Genomic DNA, 20,387 nt, shown 5'->3' on the forward strand with positions numbered 1-20,387 from the left:
AGACAGATTCGGGCCCAGACGGAGGCCTATCAACAATCTTTCGTCCTGTGAACCATTCGTGACTGTAAGCGGAAAAGTTTTTGTATGTCCATCCACGTGATTGGAGGTTTGAGGGACTTCAGCCGTTCACTTACTTAATAAAATGGAGCACCTAGAGCCGCCCGTACGATGATATGTTATATAGCTATCAGTTTCGGTGCTACAGTGCAACATCTTCAGGCCTTAACTGATGCTGAGAGAATTAATTACAATTGTATACATGCTTCATCAGTGGCCAGCATCTCTTAACTGGTTTTCGCGGACTATCTGTAACAGCAATATTGTCCCCCCCCCCCCCCCCCCCCATCATCAACTAGCAACTAAGCTGAGGTGGTGGTTAATGATTGGATTGACAATATCGTTGTTACAGGTAGTCTGCGAAAAACAGTTAATACATGACGGCCACTTATGGATCGTGTATACGACTGCAGTTAAATCTCTCGGCGTCAGTTAAGACCTGAAGATGTTGCACTGAAGCACCGAAACTGGTATCCATATAGCAAATACTGGCGGAAGTAAAGCTGTGAGGACGGGGCGTGAATCGTGCTTGGGTAGCTCAGATGGTAGAGGACTTGCCCGCGAAACGCAAAGATCCCGAGTTCGAGTCTCGGTCCACTGCAGAGTGAAAATTTCATTCTGGAAACATCCCCCAGGCTGTGGCTAAGTCATGTCTCCGCAATATCCTTTCTTCCAGGAGTGCTAGTTCTGCAAGGTTCGCAGAAGAGCTTCTGTGAAGTTTGGGAAGTAGGAAACGAGGTACTGGCGGAAGTAAAGCTCTGAGGACGGGAGTGAATAGTGCTTAGGTAGCTCAGATGGTCAGTCGGCACGGTAGCTCAGCGTGTTTGGTCAGAGGGCTGTTTTCTCTCTGTAATTAAAAAAAATGAGTAAAGGACTCAACGATCAACTTGCACGGATGTCTTGTGACGTCCGGCCAAACCAAACGCAACGAACAATACCGACCAAAAAAATGGTGGCACGGTAGCTCAGCGTGTTCGGTCAGAGAGTTTAGCTACCCTCTAATAAAAAAAAAATGAGTAGACGTATCACCGAACGACCTGAACGAGTGTCATCGGACGCCCTCCACGAACAAATTCAGCGAACAATATAGAAAAAAATGAGATAGAAATAGATGGTAGAGCACTTGCCCGCGAAAGGAAAAGGTCCCGAGTTCGAGTCTCGGTCCGGCACACAGTTTTAATCCGCCAGGAAGTTTCATATCACCGCACACTCTGCTGCAGAGTGAAAATCTCATTCTGGATATAATAAATAATATCGTACGGACGGCTGTAGGTGTTCCATTTTATTACATACGGAAGAGGAAAAGGGGGAAGGGACAGTGATATACACAATACCCCTCGTCACATACCGCAAGGTGGCCTGAGAAGTATACATGTAGATGTAGATGTAGATGCAGACTTGAGCCAACAGAATGATCATCGTTTGCTTTTAATGGAGAACGAAAGCGTCAGCCAGAGATAATCACACAATCGGCATCACGTGACGAATGGCGATGCCCTCTATGCAGCTCTGAGGACCACCCGAGGACCTGCTGCGATAGTGAAATGGAGCAGAAAGAGTAGTTAAATGAAATTGTTTTGAGAAACGTGATGACACACACCCGAAAGAGATGTCAAAATTGCCGAATACGAGAAAGACGCACGCAAAGCGCAAAAGTGCGTAAACTGCAAAAACCGAGACATGAAGCCTTGTTACGACAACGAGCGCATGCCCTTGGTAAAGAATTTGTTTTACCTCCGAAGATGTCTCCCGCAGGCGGAGACGGAATATTGGGGACGGAATATCGGGGAATAGCTTTTTGTGTATCGACTGCGGACTCTCAGCTCGATAGCTTTAAGCGAAGTAAACATATGCCGTGAAAGCCTACTTTATACTGTTTCCATATTAAGTGGGAAGACTGGTTTGATGCAGCTCTCCCTGCTACACTACCCTGTGCAACCCTCTTCATCTCCGAATAGCTCCTGCAACCCACATCCTTTTGCATCTGGTTACTGTATCCATCGCTTCGTCTCCCTCTACGCTTTTTCCCCCTCCCCCCCCCCTCAACACACACATACATATACACACACACACACACACACACACACACACACACACACACACACACACAAATTTCCCTCCAGTACTAAATTGGCGAGCCCTTGATGTCTCAGAATCTCTCCTGTCAACCGATCCCTTTTTTTTTTGGTCAAGTTATGTCACAAATTTCTTGCCTCCCCAATTCCAATAAGTATCTCCTCATTAGCTATGTGAGTGGGTCGATGTGGCCGTGCGGTTCTAGTCGCTTCAGTCTGGAACCGCGTGACCGCTACGGTCGCAGGTTCGAATCCTGCCTCGGGCATGGATGTGTGTGATGTCCTTTTGTTAGTTAGGTTTAAGTAGTTCTAAGTTCTAGGGGACTGATGACCACAGATGTTAAGTCCCATAGTGCTCAGAGCCATTTGAACCATTAGCTATGTGATCTACCCATCTAATCTCCAGCAATCTTCTGCAGCATCACATTTAAAAATCTTCTATTCTCTTCTTGTTTAAACTGTTTATCGTCGACGTTACGCTTCCGTAGACGGCTACTCTCCAGACAAATACTTCCAGAGAGGACTTCCTAACACTTAAATCTACACACATCAAAAAAGGCTTTGTACCATCCTGGTTCCCAGAACTCTTGAAGATAGACGTTGACTGTGGACATTCTATCACAGACACGGTCCCTTTGACTGTTCAGAGATGTCACCAAACCCGCCCAAAGATGTAAACAACCATGCATGAGCATCGCCTATCAAACGCAGGGGTCCGACAGCCAATCAGTTCCAGTCATTCCACCAGGAAGGAGGCACACGGTTCGTATTGTCTGTAGTTCAGCCATGCCTAGACGGTCACTACCGCCTTTCGATCGCATTCGCATTGTTACTTTGTGCCAGGAAGGGATCTCAATAAGGGAAGTGTCCAGGCATCTCGGAGTGAACCAAAGCGATGTTGTTCGGGCATATAGAAGATGCAGAGAAACAGGAACTGTCGATGACATGCCTCACTCAGGCCACCCAAGGGCTACTACTGAAGTGGATGACCGCTTCCTACGGATTATGGCTCGGAGAAACCCTGACAGTAACGCCACCATGTTGAATAATGCTTTTCGTGCAGCCACAGGACGTCGTCTTACGACTCAAACTGTGCGCAGTAGGCTACATGGTACGCAACTTCACTCCCGACGTCCATGGCGAGGTCCATCTTTGCAACCACAACACCATGCAGCGCCGTCAAGATGGGCCCAACAATGTGTCGAATTGACCGCTCAGGATTGGCATCAATTTCTCTTCACCGATGAGTGTCGCATATGCCTTCAACCTGACAAGCGTCGGATACGTGTTTGGAGGCAACCTGGTCAGGCTGAACGCCTTAGACACACTGTCCAGCGAGTGCAGCAAGGTGAAATGTTCCCTGTTGTTTTGAGGTGGCATTATGGGAGGCCGACGTACGCCGCTGGTTGTCATGGAAGGCGCAGTAACGGATGCACGATACGTGAATGCCATCCTTCGACCGATAGTGTAATCATATCGGCAGCAAATCGACGAGACATTCGTCTTCATGGACGACAAATCGCGCCCCCATCATGCACATCTTGTGAATCATTTCCTTCAGAATAATGACGTCGCTCGACTAGAGCGGCCAGCATGATCTCCAGACATGAACCCTATCGAACATGCCTGGGATAGATTGAAAAGGGCTGTTTATGGACGATGTGACCCACCAATCACTCTGGAGGATCTACGCCGAATCGCCGTTGAGGAGTGGGACAATCTGGACCGACAGTGCCTTGATGACCAACCGTGCCTTGATGAACGTGTGGATAGTATGCCACGACGAATGCAGGCATGCGTGAAAGCAAGGGGACGTGCTACTGGGTATTAGAGCTACCGGTGTGTACAACAACCTGGACCACCGCCTCATAAGGTCTCGTGTATGGTGGTACAACAGTTAATGTTTGGTTTTTATGAGCAGCGCGGGCATGATTTTTATGTTGATCTGTATTCAAGTTTTCTATACAAGTTCCGGAACTCGCGGAACCGAGGTGATGCAAAACCTTTTTTGATATGTGTATATCCGAGGTTACTAAATTTCCCTTCTTCAAAAACGCCTTTCTTGTCATTGCAAATTTACTTTTTATATCCTCTCTACTTCCGCCATCGTCCGTTACTTAACTGGCCAAATAGCAAAACTCATCTACTACTTTAAGTGTCCCGTTTCCTTATCTAATTCCTTCAGCTTCACTTGATTTAATTCGACTACACTCCATCATTCTTGGTCCTTTTGTCTTTTATATGCTACCTTTCAAGGCACTGTCCATTCCGTTCAACTGCTCTTCTTAGTCGTTTGCTGTCTCTGACAGACTTACAATGTCATCGGCAAATCTCAAAGTTTTTATTTCCTTTCCCTGAACTTTAATTCCTTCACCAAATTTTTCTTTGGTTTCCTTTTCTGCTTGTTCAGAGTATTGATTGAATAACATCGACGCTAGGTTAGAACCCTGTCTCACTCCCTTCTTACCCACTGCTTCCCTTTCGTGCCCCTCGACTCTTCCAACCACCCTCTGGTTTCTGTACAAGTTTTAAATAGGCTAAAGTTAAAATCTTCTGGGTTGCCTGGAGACGTCATACTTCCTTCTAAAATAATCGCGTTTCGACCACTGTGCCTGGATCTTCTTCAGGATACTAGCAGTAGTGGAAGCCGAAACATCCTTAAGAAGATCCCAGTACCGGGGTCGAAACGTCGATTATTTTAGAAGGAAATATGATGTGGCCTAACAACCCAAAAGATTTAAACTTTAGTGGCAACGGTCACGAAAGTCTGGAGACTGACATGGAAATAGCATGTCGCTCGCTGTATTTTACCTCTGCTACCTTCAGAATTTCAAAAGGTGCATTCCAGTCAACATGGTCAAAACTTTCTCTAAGTATACCAGTATTTTGCTCGCGTATCATGTCATTTCTGGAAACCCAGAATGTACTCTGTAGCAATCAACACGGATTCCGGAAACAGCGATCGTGTGAGACCCAACTCGCTTTATTTGTTCATGAGACCCAGATAATATTAGATACAGGCTCCCAGGTAGATACCATTTTCCTTGACTTCCGGAAGGCGTCGATACAGTTCCGCACTGTCGCCTGATAAACAAAGTAAGAGCCTACGGAATATCAGACCAGCTGTGTGGCTGGACTGAAGAGTTTTTAACAAACAGAACACAGCATGTTGTTCTCAATGGAAAGACGTCTACAGACGCTAAAGTAACCTCTGGCGTGCCACAGGGGAGTGTTATGGGACCATTGCTTTTTACAATATATATATAAATGACCTAATAGAGAGTGTCGGAAGTTCCATGCGGCTTTTCGCGGATGATGCTGTAGTATACAGAGATGTTGCAGCATTAGAAAATTGCAGCGAAATGCAGGAAGATCTGCAGCGGATACGTAGTTGGTGCAGGGAGTGGCAACTGACCCTTAACATAGACAAGTGTAATGTATCGCGAATAAATAGAAAGAAGGATCCTTTATTGTATGATTATATGATAGCGGAACAAACACTGGTAGCAGTTACTTCTGTAAAATGTCTGGGAGTATGCGTATGGAACGATCTGAAGTGGAATGATCATATAAAATTAATTGTTGGTAAGGCAGGTGCCAGGTTGAGATTCATTGGGAGAGTGCTTAGAAAATGTAGTCCATCAACAAAGGAGGTGGCTTACAAAACACTCGTTCCACCTATACTTGAGTATTGCTCATCAGTGTGGGATCCGTACCAGGTCGGATTGACAGAGGAGATAGAGAAGATCCAAAGAAGAGCGGCGCGTTTCGTCACAGGGTTATTTGGTAAGCGTGATTGCGTTACGGAGACTCTGCAAGAGAGGCGCTCTGCATCGCGGTGTCGCTTGCTGTCCAGGTTTCGAGAGGGTGCGTTTCTGGATGAGGTATCGAATATATTGCTTCTCCTTACTTATACCTCCCGAGGAGATCACGAATCTAAAATTAGAGACATTCGAGCGCGCACGGAGGCTTTCCGGCAGTCGTTCTTCCCGCGAACCATACGCGACTGGAACAGGAAAGGGAGGTAATGACAGTGGCACGTAAAGTGCCCTCCGCCACACACCATTGGGTGGCTTGCGGAGTATAAATGTAGATGTAGATGTAAACGTAGGTTTCATTTTCTTTAACTTATCTTCTACGAGAAGTTTTACATTCAGTATTACCTGATGTGGCCCTTCACTTCTCCCGAATCCAAACCGACCTTCGCCGAGGTCAGATTCTACCAGTTTTTCCTTTCTTCTTTGTAACCCTGTAGTGCGTTCATCCTGCCGCCGAAGTTCAGTAGTCCCCACCATTTCTAAATCCGTTTCCAGTCAACAACGTATGAATGTGTTGTATGTTCCAGTACTATTTCTTTGCGTAAGTCGAGAGCCGCAGACTAGCGTGTGTGGGGCGGTGTGCAGGGAACGCGGCGTGGGCGCTGGTGTGCGCTGCGCGGGCGCTGGCGTCGCCGCAGCCCTCCGTGCTGAGCGCGGCGGGGCTTCCCCTGTTCGCGACGGACGACACGCCGCCGGTCGACCTGCTGCGCTTCTGCGCGCGCGTCACGGCGCGCCCGGACGGCCGGCTGCGCGTGCGCGTCACGTCGCTCTACTTGCCGGCGCCGCTGGCCTACCTGCTGGCCGCGGCGCTGGAGGGCGCGCTGTCGCTGCTGCAGCTGCGCGCTCCCGTGTCGCCGCGGGCCGCCGTCGCCTACCTCAACTCCGTGGTGCTCTTCTCGCGCCTGCGCGCCGCCCTCTGCACCAAGTACGAGCCCAAGTACTCGGCCGCCGACGCGCTCGCACGCGCCAACAAGTGGTACACGCGCGACAAGCTGTGAGGTCGCCTCGCCACACCGTCGACTTCGTAGCCTCGGTCGTCTACAGCGAGGACACTTAAACGTGGCAGCCGCCCGAGCGCATAAAGAACTTAGACTTGATTCTGACTTGTACAGGGTGAAAACTATTTAAACCGACAACCTCTGGGAGCTTGTAGGAGACATCAAAACAAATATTTTTCCCTAATGTCATTTTTTCCTATGAGGATTATTTAAACCGGTGGAGGCCGTGTTACGCTCTTCAGTTGTTAGAGGCCGTATTTTGATCTTCAGTTGTTCGAGGGCGTATTACGCTCTTCAGTTGTAGGCAACTGCTGTCCACCAGTGTAGTAGTGCATTGTCTCTGTTTACTAATGAAGGGATACACCTGGAGCGAGTACACTGATATGGTTGGTGCGTAATACGTGGTGCACCATAACGGAGGAGCTGCACAGCACGTTTATCAACAACAATATCCTAATCGCCGTATCCCGCATCACACGACCTTTGCTGCTGTGTACCAACGTCTGCGTGAGACCGGGTCATTTAGCAGTTTACCTGGACAGGGACGCCATCGCACGGTAAGAACGCTGCAATTTGAGGAAGCTGTCTTGCAGCATGTGGAGCGGGATCCCTCAATCAGCACTCGTGCAATTGCGCGTAGCATGGGGACGAATCAAATGAATGTAAGAAAAGTGCTTCGAGAGCAATTGTTACGTCCATTTCACTTACAGCGTGTCCACAACGTGGAACCAGTTGATTATCCACCCAGAGCACAGTTTTCGCAGTGGCACCTGGAACAGTGTGAAATGCATCCTACATTTCCATCCTCTGTGTTGTTTCCCGATGAAGCAACGTTCGGGCGTGATGGAGTCTTCAACATCCACAATTCGCATGTTTGGAGTGAGGATGACCCACATGCCACAGTTACTAGCGCTCATCAAGTGTGGTTCTTCTTCGGTGTTGTTGGGGACTGTTTAATTTGGCCCTATCTGCTACCTAGACCATTAAACGGCAGGCACTATTACAATTTTCTCGCCAGAGCACTGCCACAATTGCTGGAAGACGTCCCGTTCCCTAGAAGACAAAGCATGTGGTTCCAGCATGACGGGGCGCCGGCACATTTTAGCCGTCGTATGCGTCGATTCCTGGACCGACGGTTCCCAGAAACGTGGATTGGCAGAGGTGGTCCTGTGCCATGGCCTGCTCGATCCCCAGATATGTCCCTTCTGGACTTTTTTGTGTGGGAAGAGGTGCGCAACCTTGTTTACGCAACCCCTGTTGCATCAGAAGATGATCTGGTTGCCCGGATAGTAGCAGCAGCAGGAACTGTTGAGGATACTCCTGGGGTTTTTGCCCGTGTCAGACAGAACACGATCCGACGGTGTAACCTTTGTTTATGTGTCACTGGAGGTATTTTTGAAAATCTACTGTAATTGAAATTGGGTTGTGTTAACGTGTTGTCTCTTGGTCATAAAAAATGGAAAAGTGTTTGTTGGTTTATCAATTTGTCGCCAGATAATCTTCCTCTACCGGTTTAAATAATCCTCATAGGAAAAAATGACGTTAGGGAAAAATATTTGCTTTGATGTCCCCTACAACCTCCCAGAGTTTGTCGGTTTAAATACTTTTCACCCTGTATAGTGACGTATGTACCCTGTGACATTTGTCTACCGTCACGGTGTGATGCTCGTGTTGCCAGTTTTAGATGGTTGTCATTAAAATCAGGAACTTCCAGTGCAGACTCCATAGCTTGGGTATGAGAATACACCTGTCAGTTCGAAACAAACCTCCAAAATGTACGTACTACAACAGTGACAGATTTGTAATAAACTCATCAACAACTTTAAACCACCGAGTGGAGCGGCGAGATGCGGGGTAACAAGTTCCACCAGCCACCCACAGAGCTGTCAGCTTACGCCCTAGGTTTGGACTTAACGCGGAAGCTAAACACACAGTCGACGGTGGCCATCGCCGATTGTTGTGGGGGAGGAAGAGTAGTACTCGAAATCCCTTCATGCACCTGGGACAGCATCTTCATTCATTGCATAATAAGACAAGAAAAACGAGTAACGCACAACACAAAGCAAAGCAGGTTTTTGGCAAACTTCTTGTTGGCTGATGTCTCGGGTTCTTCGGCCGACGTTTGTTTGATGAGTTTTCTCGCATTTCGCTAGCACGAGTGCCTGGAATTGTCATAGCTTCACCCTCCATTGCTGGTGGTGGACTGGAGTGGAGATCGCGGCCGCAGATGATATGTACATGGCGCTCCAATGTCCAAGGGCTTTTCCATGGTCATTTCCGGTGCGGTTCTTCCCTTGCGGTCGCTCCTTGCAGCACGGGAAATCTGGATCCGTTCTCCTTGAGGCTTTCATCTTGCTTGTTGAAGTTATTGTCATGTTTGTATATATCTACAGCTTCTCTGAACACTGAGTGTTCTCTACAGCGAGAACTTCCACGTCGGCGAATTTTACTACATGGTCGGCCTCACACAACGCCTTTCTTGTCACTGCAGATTTACATTTTATATCCTCTCAACTTTCGCCAACATCCTTTACTTAACTGCCCAAATAGCAAAATTCATCTACTACTTTAAGTGTCCCGTTTCCTAATCTAATTCCTTCAGTTTCACTTGATTTTATTCGACTACATTCCATTATCCTTGTTTTGCTGTTGTTGGTGTTCGTCTTTTACACACTACCTTTCAAGGCATTGTCCATTTCGTTCAACTGCTCTTCCAAGTCGTTTGCTGTTTCTGACAGACTTACAATGTCATTAGCAAATCTCAAAGTTTCCTTTTCCTCTCCCTGAACTTTAATTCCCTCACCAAATTTTTCTTTGGTTTCCTTTTCTGCTTGTTCAGTGTACTGATTAAATAACATCGAAGATAGGTTACAATCCTGTCTCACTCCCTCCTTACCCACTGCTTCCCTTTCGTGCCCCTCGACTCTAAAAACCACCCTTTGGTTCCTGGACAAGTTGTAAATAGCCTAAAGTTAAAATCTTCTGGGTTGCAGGGCCACGTTATATTTCCTTCTAAAATAGTTCGACCACTGTACCTGGATCTTCTTCAGGATACTAGCAATAGTGGACGCCGAAACATCCTGAAGAAGATCCCAGTACAGGGGTCGAAACGTTCCGCAACGGCCGATTTTTCCACCTGCCAAAACCTGCAATGACGCTTATGTGCGGTGATCCTGGTGTCATTCCAACATGACCTCTGCCAAATGGTTCAAATGGCTCTGAGCACTATGGGACTCAACTGCTGAGGTCATTAGTCTGACCTCTGCCACATGTACACGGTATGCGGTATATTCCCGACACTGCACGTGGATCCATTTACTCGTTTGCCGATCTGAGACACTCTTTGATCTTCTTTGTCAGTTTGTAAAAAGTCTTAACGCCGTGTTTGCGCATTATACCGCTGAGTCTGTCCGTCACTCTGAGACTGTATGGCAGAAAGACTGTATCCAACATTTATTTTTCCGATATTTCATTTCACCGAGACCGACAACACAGTAAAATTTGTCAACACGGATGTTCTCGCTATAGATAAGAGTTGTCAGACCCGCGTGTTCAGAGAAGCTGTAGAAACGCTCAAACATGACAACAGCTTCATCAGGAAGGAGGAAACCCTCAAGGTGAACGGATCCTGGATTCCCGCGTTGCAGCGAACGGCCGTTTGATGTAGCAAGAGGGCCGGCCGAAGTGGCCGTGCGGCTAAAAGGCGCTGCAGTCTGGAACCGCAAGACCGCTACGGTCGCAGGTTCGAATCCTGCCACGGGCATGGATGTTTGTGATGTCCTTAGGTTAGTTAGGTTTAACTAGTTCTAAGTTCTAGGGGACTAATGACCTCAGCAGTTGAGTCCCATAGTGCTCAGAGCCATTTGAACCATTTTTGTAGCAAGAGGTAAACCGCACCGAAAACGACCACGTAAACCCATTGGACATTGGCGCACCAGGTACATAAAATCTACGGCCGCGAGCTCGACTTTCATCTTCTACCAGCAATGGAGGATGAAGCTTTCACAATGGCAGCCACTCGTTCTGCCGAAACGTCAGAAAAATCATCAGTCAAACGTTGGCTGAAGAACCCGAGACAGAAGCCAATAGGCAGTTGTCAACAAGTGGCCACGTAAGCCTTAGCAATTTTTTTAGTTACATTTTTGTGTTTCTTATTTGGCTTGGATATATTAAACCATAAGGCCAATAACTTTGTGCAAAGATAAAATCATGTTTACAGAGAAGTCACTACATAAATAGTTTGAACAATTTTTCATGATGGATAAATCCGTTCTAGGCGTACTTCACAAATTCCTGATTTGGATAAAATCGTGTATTCAGAGACTGGGAAGCACACGCTTGGAGATTAGAGTGATGATGCCACCACGGAACACCAAATTTCATACACACAATGTTACTATCTTATATTAAACAATAAAGGGCTCTGTATATTTGAGGATCTTCATGACACGATAAAACAAGAGCACTTGTTGGAAAGGGAACCTTCAGTTTCACAGGGTTTTGCAGTAAACTGCAGAAGCTGCGCGAAGACAACAATTGTATAACAGTTACGTAATCGATGTAATACATGCTCGCTTTCTGCAACTATAGTTCAAAATACCTCCTCCTACTGCCTAAAACTGCCACGTACATGAGTCCACAAAACCATCATGGTAATGAGTCTACCGCAGCTGCCCTGACGTGTGTATTCCTATATCATATTCCTGTATCAAGACTGGCTTGTCACCAGTGACAGCTTTTGTTTACACATCAGCGCCAAAACTGCGTGTGTTACGAGTGCTGTTTGCTGTGCAGTTTCGCACCTATTTGGTGAAGGTGAGGTTGTGAGAGACAAGCCTTTGTTCAAAAAGTCGAAACGTTGTAATAGAATGAAGTGTGTTGTTGGCCAAAGCAAAATTCATATCGAATGTTCTTCACGAAGGTTGAATCGTAAATTCCTCACACTACTGGGAAATGAAAGAATATGAAAAGTGTCGTCAACACATTCCAAAACATCATACAATTGTCCGAAAAGATGTATGCATAGAGACATGTCGAACAGTAATTACGAGACTTTTTACTTTCTCTGTTGTTCCTTGTGTTGTTTATAAGAGTCAAATAGCAACCAAAAGTATGTTTCTGATTCAATACTGTTGACTTTTGCAGAGCTGAGACAATTTTCATTAAAATATTTTTGATTTATTTACGTTGTTATTTATGCACAGTCTATATTTTTTCATCCTGGTATTGTAAAACTGTCATAAATTTTTACTTTCAGATATACAATATCTCTTGTGCGACAACACTCGCAGTCTTTGCAGTGCCTAACGCAAAGAAAAAGAACAATAAAACAGAAAGAGATTAAGAAGACACAAAAAGCACAAAATTCGTTAGTGTGACATAAACAAGTAACGTTAAAATCGCTTAACCTCCAATGCTAGCAGACGAAGGTACTCCACTCTGCTTCTGCCCATGCACAATCTTCAGCATACTCACGATTTCAGAGCTCTGAACTCGGCACAGTCAGTTAATGATTCGCACCTCTGACGCACTCACGACGTGTTTGGCGCCTGATTTACAAGCTGGTACGGGAAGCGCAGTACCACAAGTAGTCCACTTTGACGAGAAAGCCGGCCGGATTGGCTGAGCGATTCTAGGCGCCTCAGTCTGGAACCGCGCGACCGCCACGGTCGCAGGTTCGAATCCTGCCTCGGGCATGGATGTGTGTGATGTCCTTAGGTTAGTTAGGTTTAAGTAGTTCTAAGTTCTAGGGCACTGATGACCTCAGATATTAAGTCCCATAGTGCTCAGAGCCATTTTTTGACGAGAAAGTCGCTCGTATGAAACAGGCTGGGACAGCGAGCGATTTGTGACCTCAGCGCAACAGCTTGAGGCATGAAGACCACCGATGTGGCAACGACCTATATTAATGTTTACTGCCTAAAAATAGCTGTTATGCTACCAATGGGATGTACAGCTGCCACGAGATAACTAGTCCCCTGCTTTGAACCACATTCACGTTGTCTGTGCTGAACGGGTGTATCCATTTGTTTCCGAAGGGGTGGCTACCTCAGTTTTCTGTCCCACGCTATGCACTTTGTCGGTTATGAATGAAATATTCACTGCACTCTATGGCGTGTCCTGTGGCTGCCTTGCTTCATTTCACAATGGAGGCGTGAGCACGCTGGCTGGTCGTGATTATACTGATAATTCGACATTAAGTAAGCTAAATTCGAATATTCACAATGAAAAATAGGGGCCACCAAGAGTTTGAGTGAGGTGCATGTAATGCTATACATTATTGTGTACAAGATGTAGTTAACGTATTGAATTTTTCCTTTAAACTTGATATGAGATCTATATCTATCTCCAGTCTCTAGAAAGTTAGTTTGATTTATTGCCCTCACTTCCTGCGTGTGGGCAAACGATGGGGTGAGGTTGAAATATTCATAATATCCCTCACATCTCTCAACAGACGCTTATAGGCATGGAAACGAGTTATTGAGAAATGATAAATGGAAAGTGTAGAGAATTTTGTTGACCAGGTGGTGATAATTTAAGTGTAGCTACTCACTGAGGTCCAATATGGGCTGTAATTATAGTATGGCAGCGAAACTTGGTAGATATTTTTATGCATTAATATGGAAACGATTATACTGGAAAAAATTACTTCCGGTTTTGGCTACCAGGAGTAAATCTGACACTGTGAGCGCAATAAAGACATTTAGAAACGTTTCGATATGTAATGGATTAGTAATGGGATGTGAGCAGAAAAGGTCAAACAAGTGAGAAAAACGTAATGTTGATTTTATTATTAATTGTTACTTACAAACGTTGTTCAATATGAACACTGGAGATGTTCGTAGTGAGTGTAATAGAACGACGGTCATAAAACAAAGGCGTTATGTCGTTACAACTTACAAGGGGAGGCCGCCAATTGTGAAATTCAGATTCGATTCATACTGCGCATAATAAAAGCTCATGGCCAGAGGTGTAATGTGGCAAAGCACCAAGATGCTCTTCTCAGCCGTTGTCGAGAAAATCGACAGTTAAAAGAAACCGTTGCCGTGAAATACTCTCTACGATTAGTAGTTTTCTACAGTGTGGTGGTGCAGCGGTAAGCGCTCGGGTTCGTAATCCGAAGGTCGCCGGATCGAATCTCGTCCCATGTAACTTTTTTTTTTAGTATTTGTTTTTTGTAATTCATATATATATATATATATATATATATATATAATTCCCGGCGACCAGTTGCAACAATTATGCATATAATAAGTTGTTGAAAGTCGTTTGTCGTGGAAAAACTGGCGACTTCGAACATCATTATGTTTTCCGCAAACAAAGTTGTATTTCACAAATGTTGTTAATTGTCTTCATAATGTTAACCACGTATAGTTAACGGAAGACGTAGAAACGAATACGTATAGCGTAAGTCAAACGTTCGAATTAGAATGGAGACCCCACGAACACAAACTTGCTGTGGCAGGTATGAAATACAAACTCCGTTACTCGCTCGTTACAGTTGAAGGACAGATGTTGAATGGGCCGAAACGAGCCGCCCCATAACAGCGTAGTTGCCTGTTAACTTCGAAAGAAGGTAGATGCGGTCCCTAGCGCAACTTATAACATCGTCGAAAATCAGTGCGGACGTGAGAGCTTTGGTACACCCTGTTAAACAAACGGAAAAATGGAGGCGGTACAGTTGGAGAGCGATCCGCCTTCACCAACATGCATAAGCAATTCATTAATAGTTTATATACATATATATATATATATATATATATATATATATATATATATATATATTGCAAGAAACTAATAATAAAAAAATATTGCATGGCGCGGGATTCGATCCGTCGACCTTCTGATTACGAACCCCAGCGCTTACCGCTGCGCTATGACGCTGTAGAAATTCATTAATCGTAGAGAGTATTTCACCAGAACGGTTTCTTTTAACTGTCGATTTTCTCGACGACGGCTGAGAAGTGCATCTTGGTGCTTTGCCACATTACACCTCTGGCCATGAGCTTTTATTATGCGCAGTATGAATCGAATCTGAATTTCACAATTGGCGGCCTCCCCTTGTTAGTGACTGACACAGTCACTATTTACACCATCCCGCGACAGAGGTTGATGATATCCGGCACAAATTTTCCTGGGCCACCAGTAGGTATTGTCTTCATACCTAATGCAGCTAACGCCGGACAGGCTCCGCAATTGCGAATAAATTTAGTACAGATGCAAGATCGTCACCAATGTCTGTTTCTTCATACATTGTTAAAAACAAGTATATATTCTTTAGTTCTTGGCCCAATCGAGGACCTCGTCATGGTGCTCAGCTTCGATAGCCACCCGTTGTCAAATTTTCAGTCCTTTCCGCCGGGGTGAAATCCAGCTGCCTTCCTTGGGGTGACTCGTCGTGGAAGTGCTCATCTCCTAGCTCGGTTTGCTGCGGACCCAGAGATCATGCGTCGGCAGCTCTTTTTTACCAGTCTGGCCCGGCAACTACGCCACAGCTTGCCGGACACATATCGTGCAACTAAATCTACTGTTCTTCGACTATTTTATGGGTCAGGCATACTGCCTGTAACTTCACGAATTGCCCTCAATGACTGAGAACGTGTGATACTTGAAGGTGTGCGCATGTTCAGTAAGTAAGTTAATGTAGCGACGTAAACTGAAAATGTATTCCCAATAAACAATACCAATGGACGTTATTTAGGTTTTATTATTACGCTACCAGTTTCGACGATACACTACGTCATCTTCAGGCCTGCTTCAGTCGAGTAACCTTCGTGTTACAAAATACAGTATCACTTTTAACTGGTCTCGTAACGATTATTACAGGCTCGCGTACTCCTTGGACAACTGTCAGCAACTGTCCTAATAACCTAAATAACGGCGATTCGTATTATTTATTGGATATTTACTAGCTGTCGTCCCATACTCGAGACAGAAGATGGAGTTACTTTAATTGAAAATGAATTGTTCAATTTTCATTAGAGAGCCCAAACCATGTTCCGAAAGTTATCACAAGCTATTTAACAGCGAAAATATTGCTTGTTATAATGATGACAACAGAAATTCACTACTTCATATCGGTGTACCGCCCTTGATTTACCCAGATGAACCTTCTAGACACACATGCTCCAGTGAATTTTGTCGTGTAGTTAAGACCTACATTATGGCGAAGTAGTGCGTAGAGCAAGACGAGTAACTAAATCTGAGCAGCAGATGCAGAGACGCTTCGCATACAGGTATAGTGTGGCACTGAAGCTTTGCGACAATGGGTGCGAATCTACCCACAAACCGCCGCAATCGTCCGGCGAATGGTGAAGGCTCTGTTGAGTGAAGAAACGGTTTTGATCCATTCGGCGTTCTTCAGAGCATTATTATGAGCCTCTACATGTTGTCTCAAACTCTCTGGGTCAAATTGATGCAGGTGATACTGGGTCCACAACCGATTATACTGAGATAGGGAACAAGTGGTCGGAAATGCATATTTATTGTGTTATGGACGTATACAGCGTACAGCGCACAACGACAAAGTAACTCATAGGAACTGTCCAACTGACGACCGCCAGTCACAGTACATGCATGGCAACGGACCACAAAATTCTGCCGCACTCTCTCAGAGAGCCCTGGTGACTGTTCAACCAGGAGACAAGCGGCTTGGACCCCAGCGAGCAGGTGTTCATCCATTTCTGTGTGGATTTAATACACCAACGTCTTGACGTACTCCCAGAGGAAAAAGTCCAGAGATGTGGGATCCGGCGATAACGCTGGCCATGGGACAGGACCTCCTCTTCCAGTATAACGATGAGAGTAGGTGTTTTTCAGGTGCTCGTGGCCACTAACATCGGAGTGGGTTAGTGCACCGTCGTCTTGAAATCACATGCTGTTGTGGACAACAGAGGGTACAGTCTCCAAGAGCTGTCATAGCACATCTCGTAGGAACACCAGGTACTGTGGACCAGTCAAAAGGGGAGTGAGCAAATAAGATCCTATTAGGCGATCTTGGACAGTGCCCGCCAAATGTTGACAGAGAGTCGTTGCGGCTGTTGAAAACACCATCACCGGTCAATGAGGTCTGATCGATGAACAATACAAACTGAACAAAGTTCGGCGCTACACCACTGCGATGGATGATCCATTGACAAAAGTGAAGGAGGGGCTGAAAACCCAATGACCCCACTGCTTGCGCACGTTATTCATGGTAGGGGTGTAACACCTGTTCCACCAGTAGTGTCCAGACTGTATACTCCTTCGAACTGTTCGCTTCACGTGCAAGTGGACGGATGCTTATCGCTGGGTGGGTTGGCCACAGGATTCATCACCTACTGAAAGTTTGGTGTTCGGAAATGTATTTGGTGGGAACCTTGGCCTGCTCTCTGTGGCGTGAACGACACTGTCTCTAGTAAGCTGGTATCCATGGAGATAAACTTTGCCATTTAGGATGACGCCTGTTGGAAAAGCGTTCTTGAATATTCGTGCTGCTTTACGGGCACTACATCCTGCCGCATCGTACATAAAAAGCATGTCTTTCAACTCTCGCAACGATTATACGTCATGCACTGTACACAGTAAGCTGTTTGGTGCGATGGACAACTGACAACAGGAATAGTGGAGTACTTGCGGCACAGATTAATGAGCCGGTGCGATGCATGCGGTCGTCACATGACACAAGTGCTGTGACATAAGTTGGGTACAATATGTCTGGTGGTCAGAGTTACGCTGCGTATCTCCCGCCGGCTGTTCCAGTGTACAACAGTCACCAGGAAACTTTGCGAGAGTGCGCCAGAACTGCTTGCGCCGTTGCAGTACATGCATTAAGACTCGTGATCGTCGCTTTGAGCAATTACTGTGAGCTAGGTTGTTATGCGGTGTACGCTGGATATGTCCATAACAATAAATGCCAATTTCTGACATTGGTTCCCTATCTGAATACAGTCGGTTGTGGATCCACTATCAGCTGGAGAGTATGCCACGACGAATACAGGCATGCGTCAATGCTAGAGGACGTGCTACTGGGTATTAGAGGTACCGGTGTGTACAGGAATCTGGACCACCACCTCTGAAGGTGTCGCTGTGTGGTGGGTACAACATGCAATGTATGGTTTTCGTGAGTAATAATAAGGAAGGAAATGATGTTTATGTTGATCTCTATTTCAATTTTCTCTACAGGTTCCGGAACTCGAGGAACCGAGGTGATGCAAAACTTTTTTTTGATGTGAGTAGTTTGAACCTTATTAGGGAAAGGGTAAAGCTGTCATAAAACAGACCAACGTAAGCTCTGAATGTATGCCATTAATATTAAATATAGGGACTTTTGAGTGATGTAAACATCTTTTCCAGGAGGGTATCACCGTATTCCTGTATATATTTTTTAAGAAATGCATAACACGAATGCTGATTTTTATTTATTTCAGCAACTGTTTTCAGCCGAAAATAAAATTCACAAGACTTTACGAAATACAAAACAAAAGTGAAATAAAAAGCCAAGGCAAACATGACATGCAAAGTTAAAAATTTGATTGTAACATGCCTTACATGATACTTGCCTCAAAATGCTATAACAAATCCAACGCTACATGCCACACAGCTTAAAAAAACATAAGCCACATAACTAAATTCAGACAAGTGCATATCCAATGCACAAGGACTTTTCGGGAAACAGGCGCTAAAGACAACAGCGTGGCCCATGAGACTCAGCAACAAATCACGTATGTTCACTAAAACGATGATTAAACACTGTGGAGTGCAAAGGTATCACGAAGAAATCAAAGATTACGAAGTCCTACGGTAGAACACATGTATGTAAAATACTTTAAAAAATAATGTGATAACGCGTGTGTAAAATATGTGATAGACTAAAATTGAAAACATGCTGCTTTCTTTTAATAAAACAATGTAAGTATCTTTATATTTTCAAAGAAAAACCAAGTAATCATTACACAACTTGGCCTTCATGTACGAAGAATGAAAAGTAATAACAACAGCATACGTTTCAAATGCTGCAGAGGCAGGCTATGTAGCGAACGTATTCTGTCCATGAGAATTTTTGTGGCCAGTCGGCATTTACACGGGTGAAAGGAACCTACGCTAAACTGTTATGGATTTCAAGGAAATGTTTTACATAGACGAAAACAGATAATGTCACTGACATCCCAACATAAAAAACTAAAACAAAAAAAGACATAAGTTGCCAAACACACAATTTATAAGTATTACTGACTTTTCTTCGACACAATTCATAGAACACTCACGTGGAAGTGCCAGAAGTGTTGGCAATTTAATTCTCCTGCACTACGTTTCGGCGACTGATGTATTCGTTTTGTGATGTCTTTCCTGCGATGACATAAGATTCAGTAGGGTTCAGACGACAAGCTTGTCTGGTATTAACGATCGCAAAATCTGTGAAGACGACTTGGTCAATCATCAAAATATGGTTAAGAGCAAACGGAACCGTCACCCGGGCTATAAATCTGAAAATATGGAAATAAAACGTTACTGGAGACGAACGAAATGGTCTGAGTAGCAGATCAGCTACTGGCATAAAGATCGAATAGCCTTGGATCTGGTCCGAGCTGGAAACTTACTCTGTTATCAAGGCAAGACAAACAGCTGGGCAACTGTAAAATATCGCTGTTACTGGAATTTTTACCGTGCATCATATTCACCAATCGCCCGCAGCGTACGCCTTTGTACGAGGGTTGGAACTTAAATAGTGGTAATTATTTATTAACAACCGATACAAAAGAGTTACATGTTTGCACCTGTTACTCTCTTTCAAAGTAGTCACCAGCGTTGTGTAGAACCCGTTGTCAGCGATGTGGAAGGCGTAGTATAGCGTTAGCAGAGCCTGTTCTGTTGAGGCTGAGGATGGAGCGGTATACTGCCTTTCGAATCTCTGGAACAGTTCTGAAGCGAATCAAATAAAAATCACAAGGACTCAATCCCGGGCAGTATGGTGGATGGTGCAGTACTCCCCAGTCACATCGACCGAACAGAACAGCCACAGCTTACGCTGTATGCGCCCGCGCATTGTCGTGCAAAATGATGGGCGGGTTGCGCAGAAAGTGTCGTCGCTTCTTTCGCAAAGCTGATCGCAGGTGATGCTCCAAAAACGAACAGTAATACTGTGCATTGACGGACTGCCATGGAGGACCGTAATGCGTCAGGATAACAAGCTGTGGCTGCTCTGTTCGGTCGATGGGACTGGGAAGTACTGTACCATCCACCATACTGCCCGGACTTAGATCCTTGTGACTTTGATTTGATTCCGAAGATGAAGGAACCACTTCGTGGCATTCGCTTCAGAACTGTTCCAGAGATTCGATGGGCAGCAGACCACTCCATTCGCTCCATAAACAGAACAGGCCCTGCTAACGGTATTTTACGCCTTCCACATCGCTGGCAACGGGTTCTACAAAACGCTGGTGACTACTTTGAAGGACAGT

At 45.3% G+C, this 20,387-nt stretch overlaps 1 protein-coding gene across 1 annotated transcript in view; it reads left to right on the top strand.

Moving 5' to 3' along the window:
* LOC124597792 (3 beta-hydroxysteroid dehydrogenase/Delta 5-->4-isomerase type 1) overlaps window positions 1–6,948 on the top strand; it is a 239,250-nt gene extending 232,302 nt beyond the window's left edge. The window contains exon 8 of the mRNA XM_047135961.1: window positions 6,536–6,948. Coding sequence (XP_046991917.1) covers window positions 6,536–6,948 — 413 coding nt within the window. The remainder of the gene's footprint in view (window positions 1–6,535) is intronic.
* The last annotated feature ends 13,439 nt before the right edge of the window (window positions 6,949–20,387 follow it).

Source organism: Schistocerca americana, chromosome 1, assembly GCF_021461395.2.
Source record: "Schistocerca americana isolate TAMUIC-IGC-003095 chromosome 1, iqSchAmer2.1, whole genome shotgun sequence".
Lineage (NCBI taxonomy): Eukaryota > Metazoa > Arthropoda > Insecta > Orthoptera > Acrididae > Schistocerca > Schistocerca americana.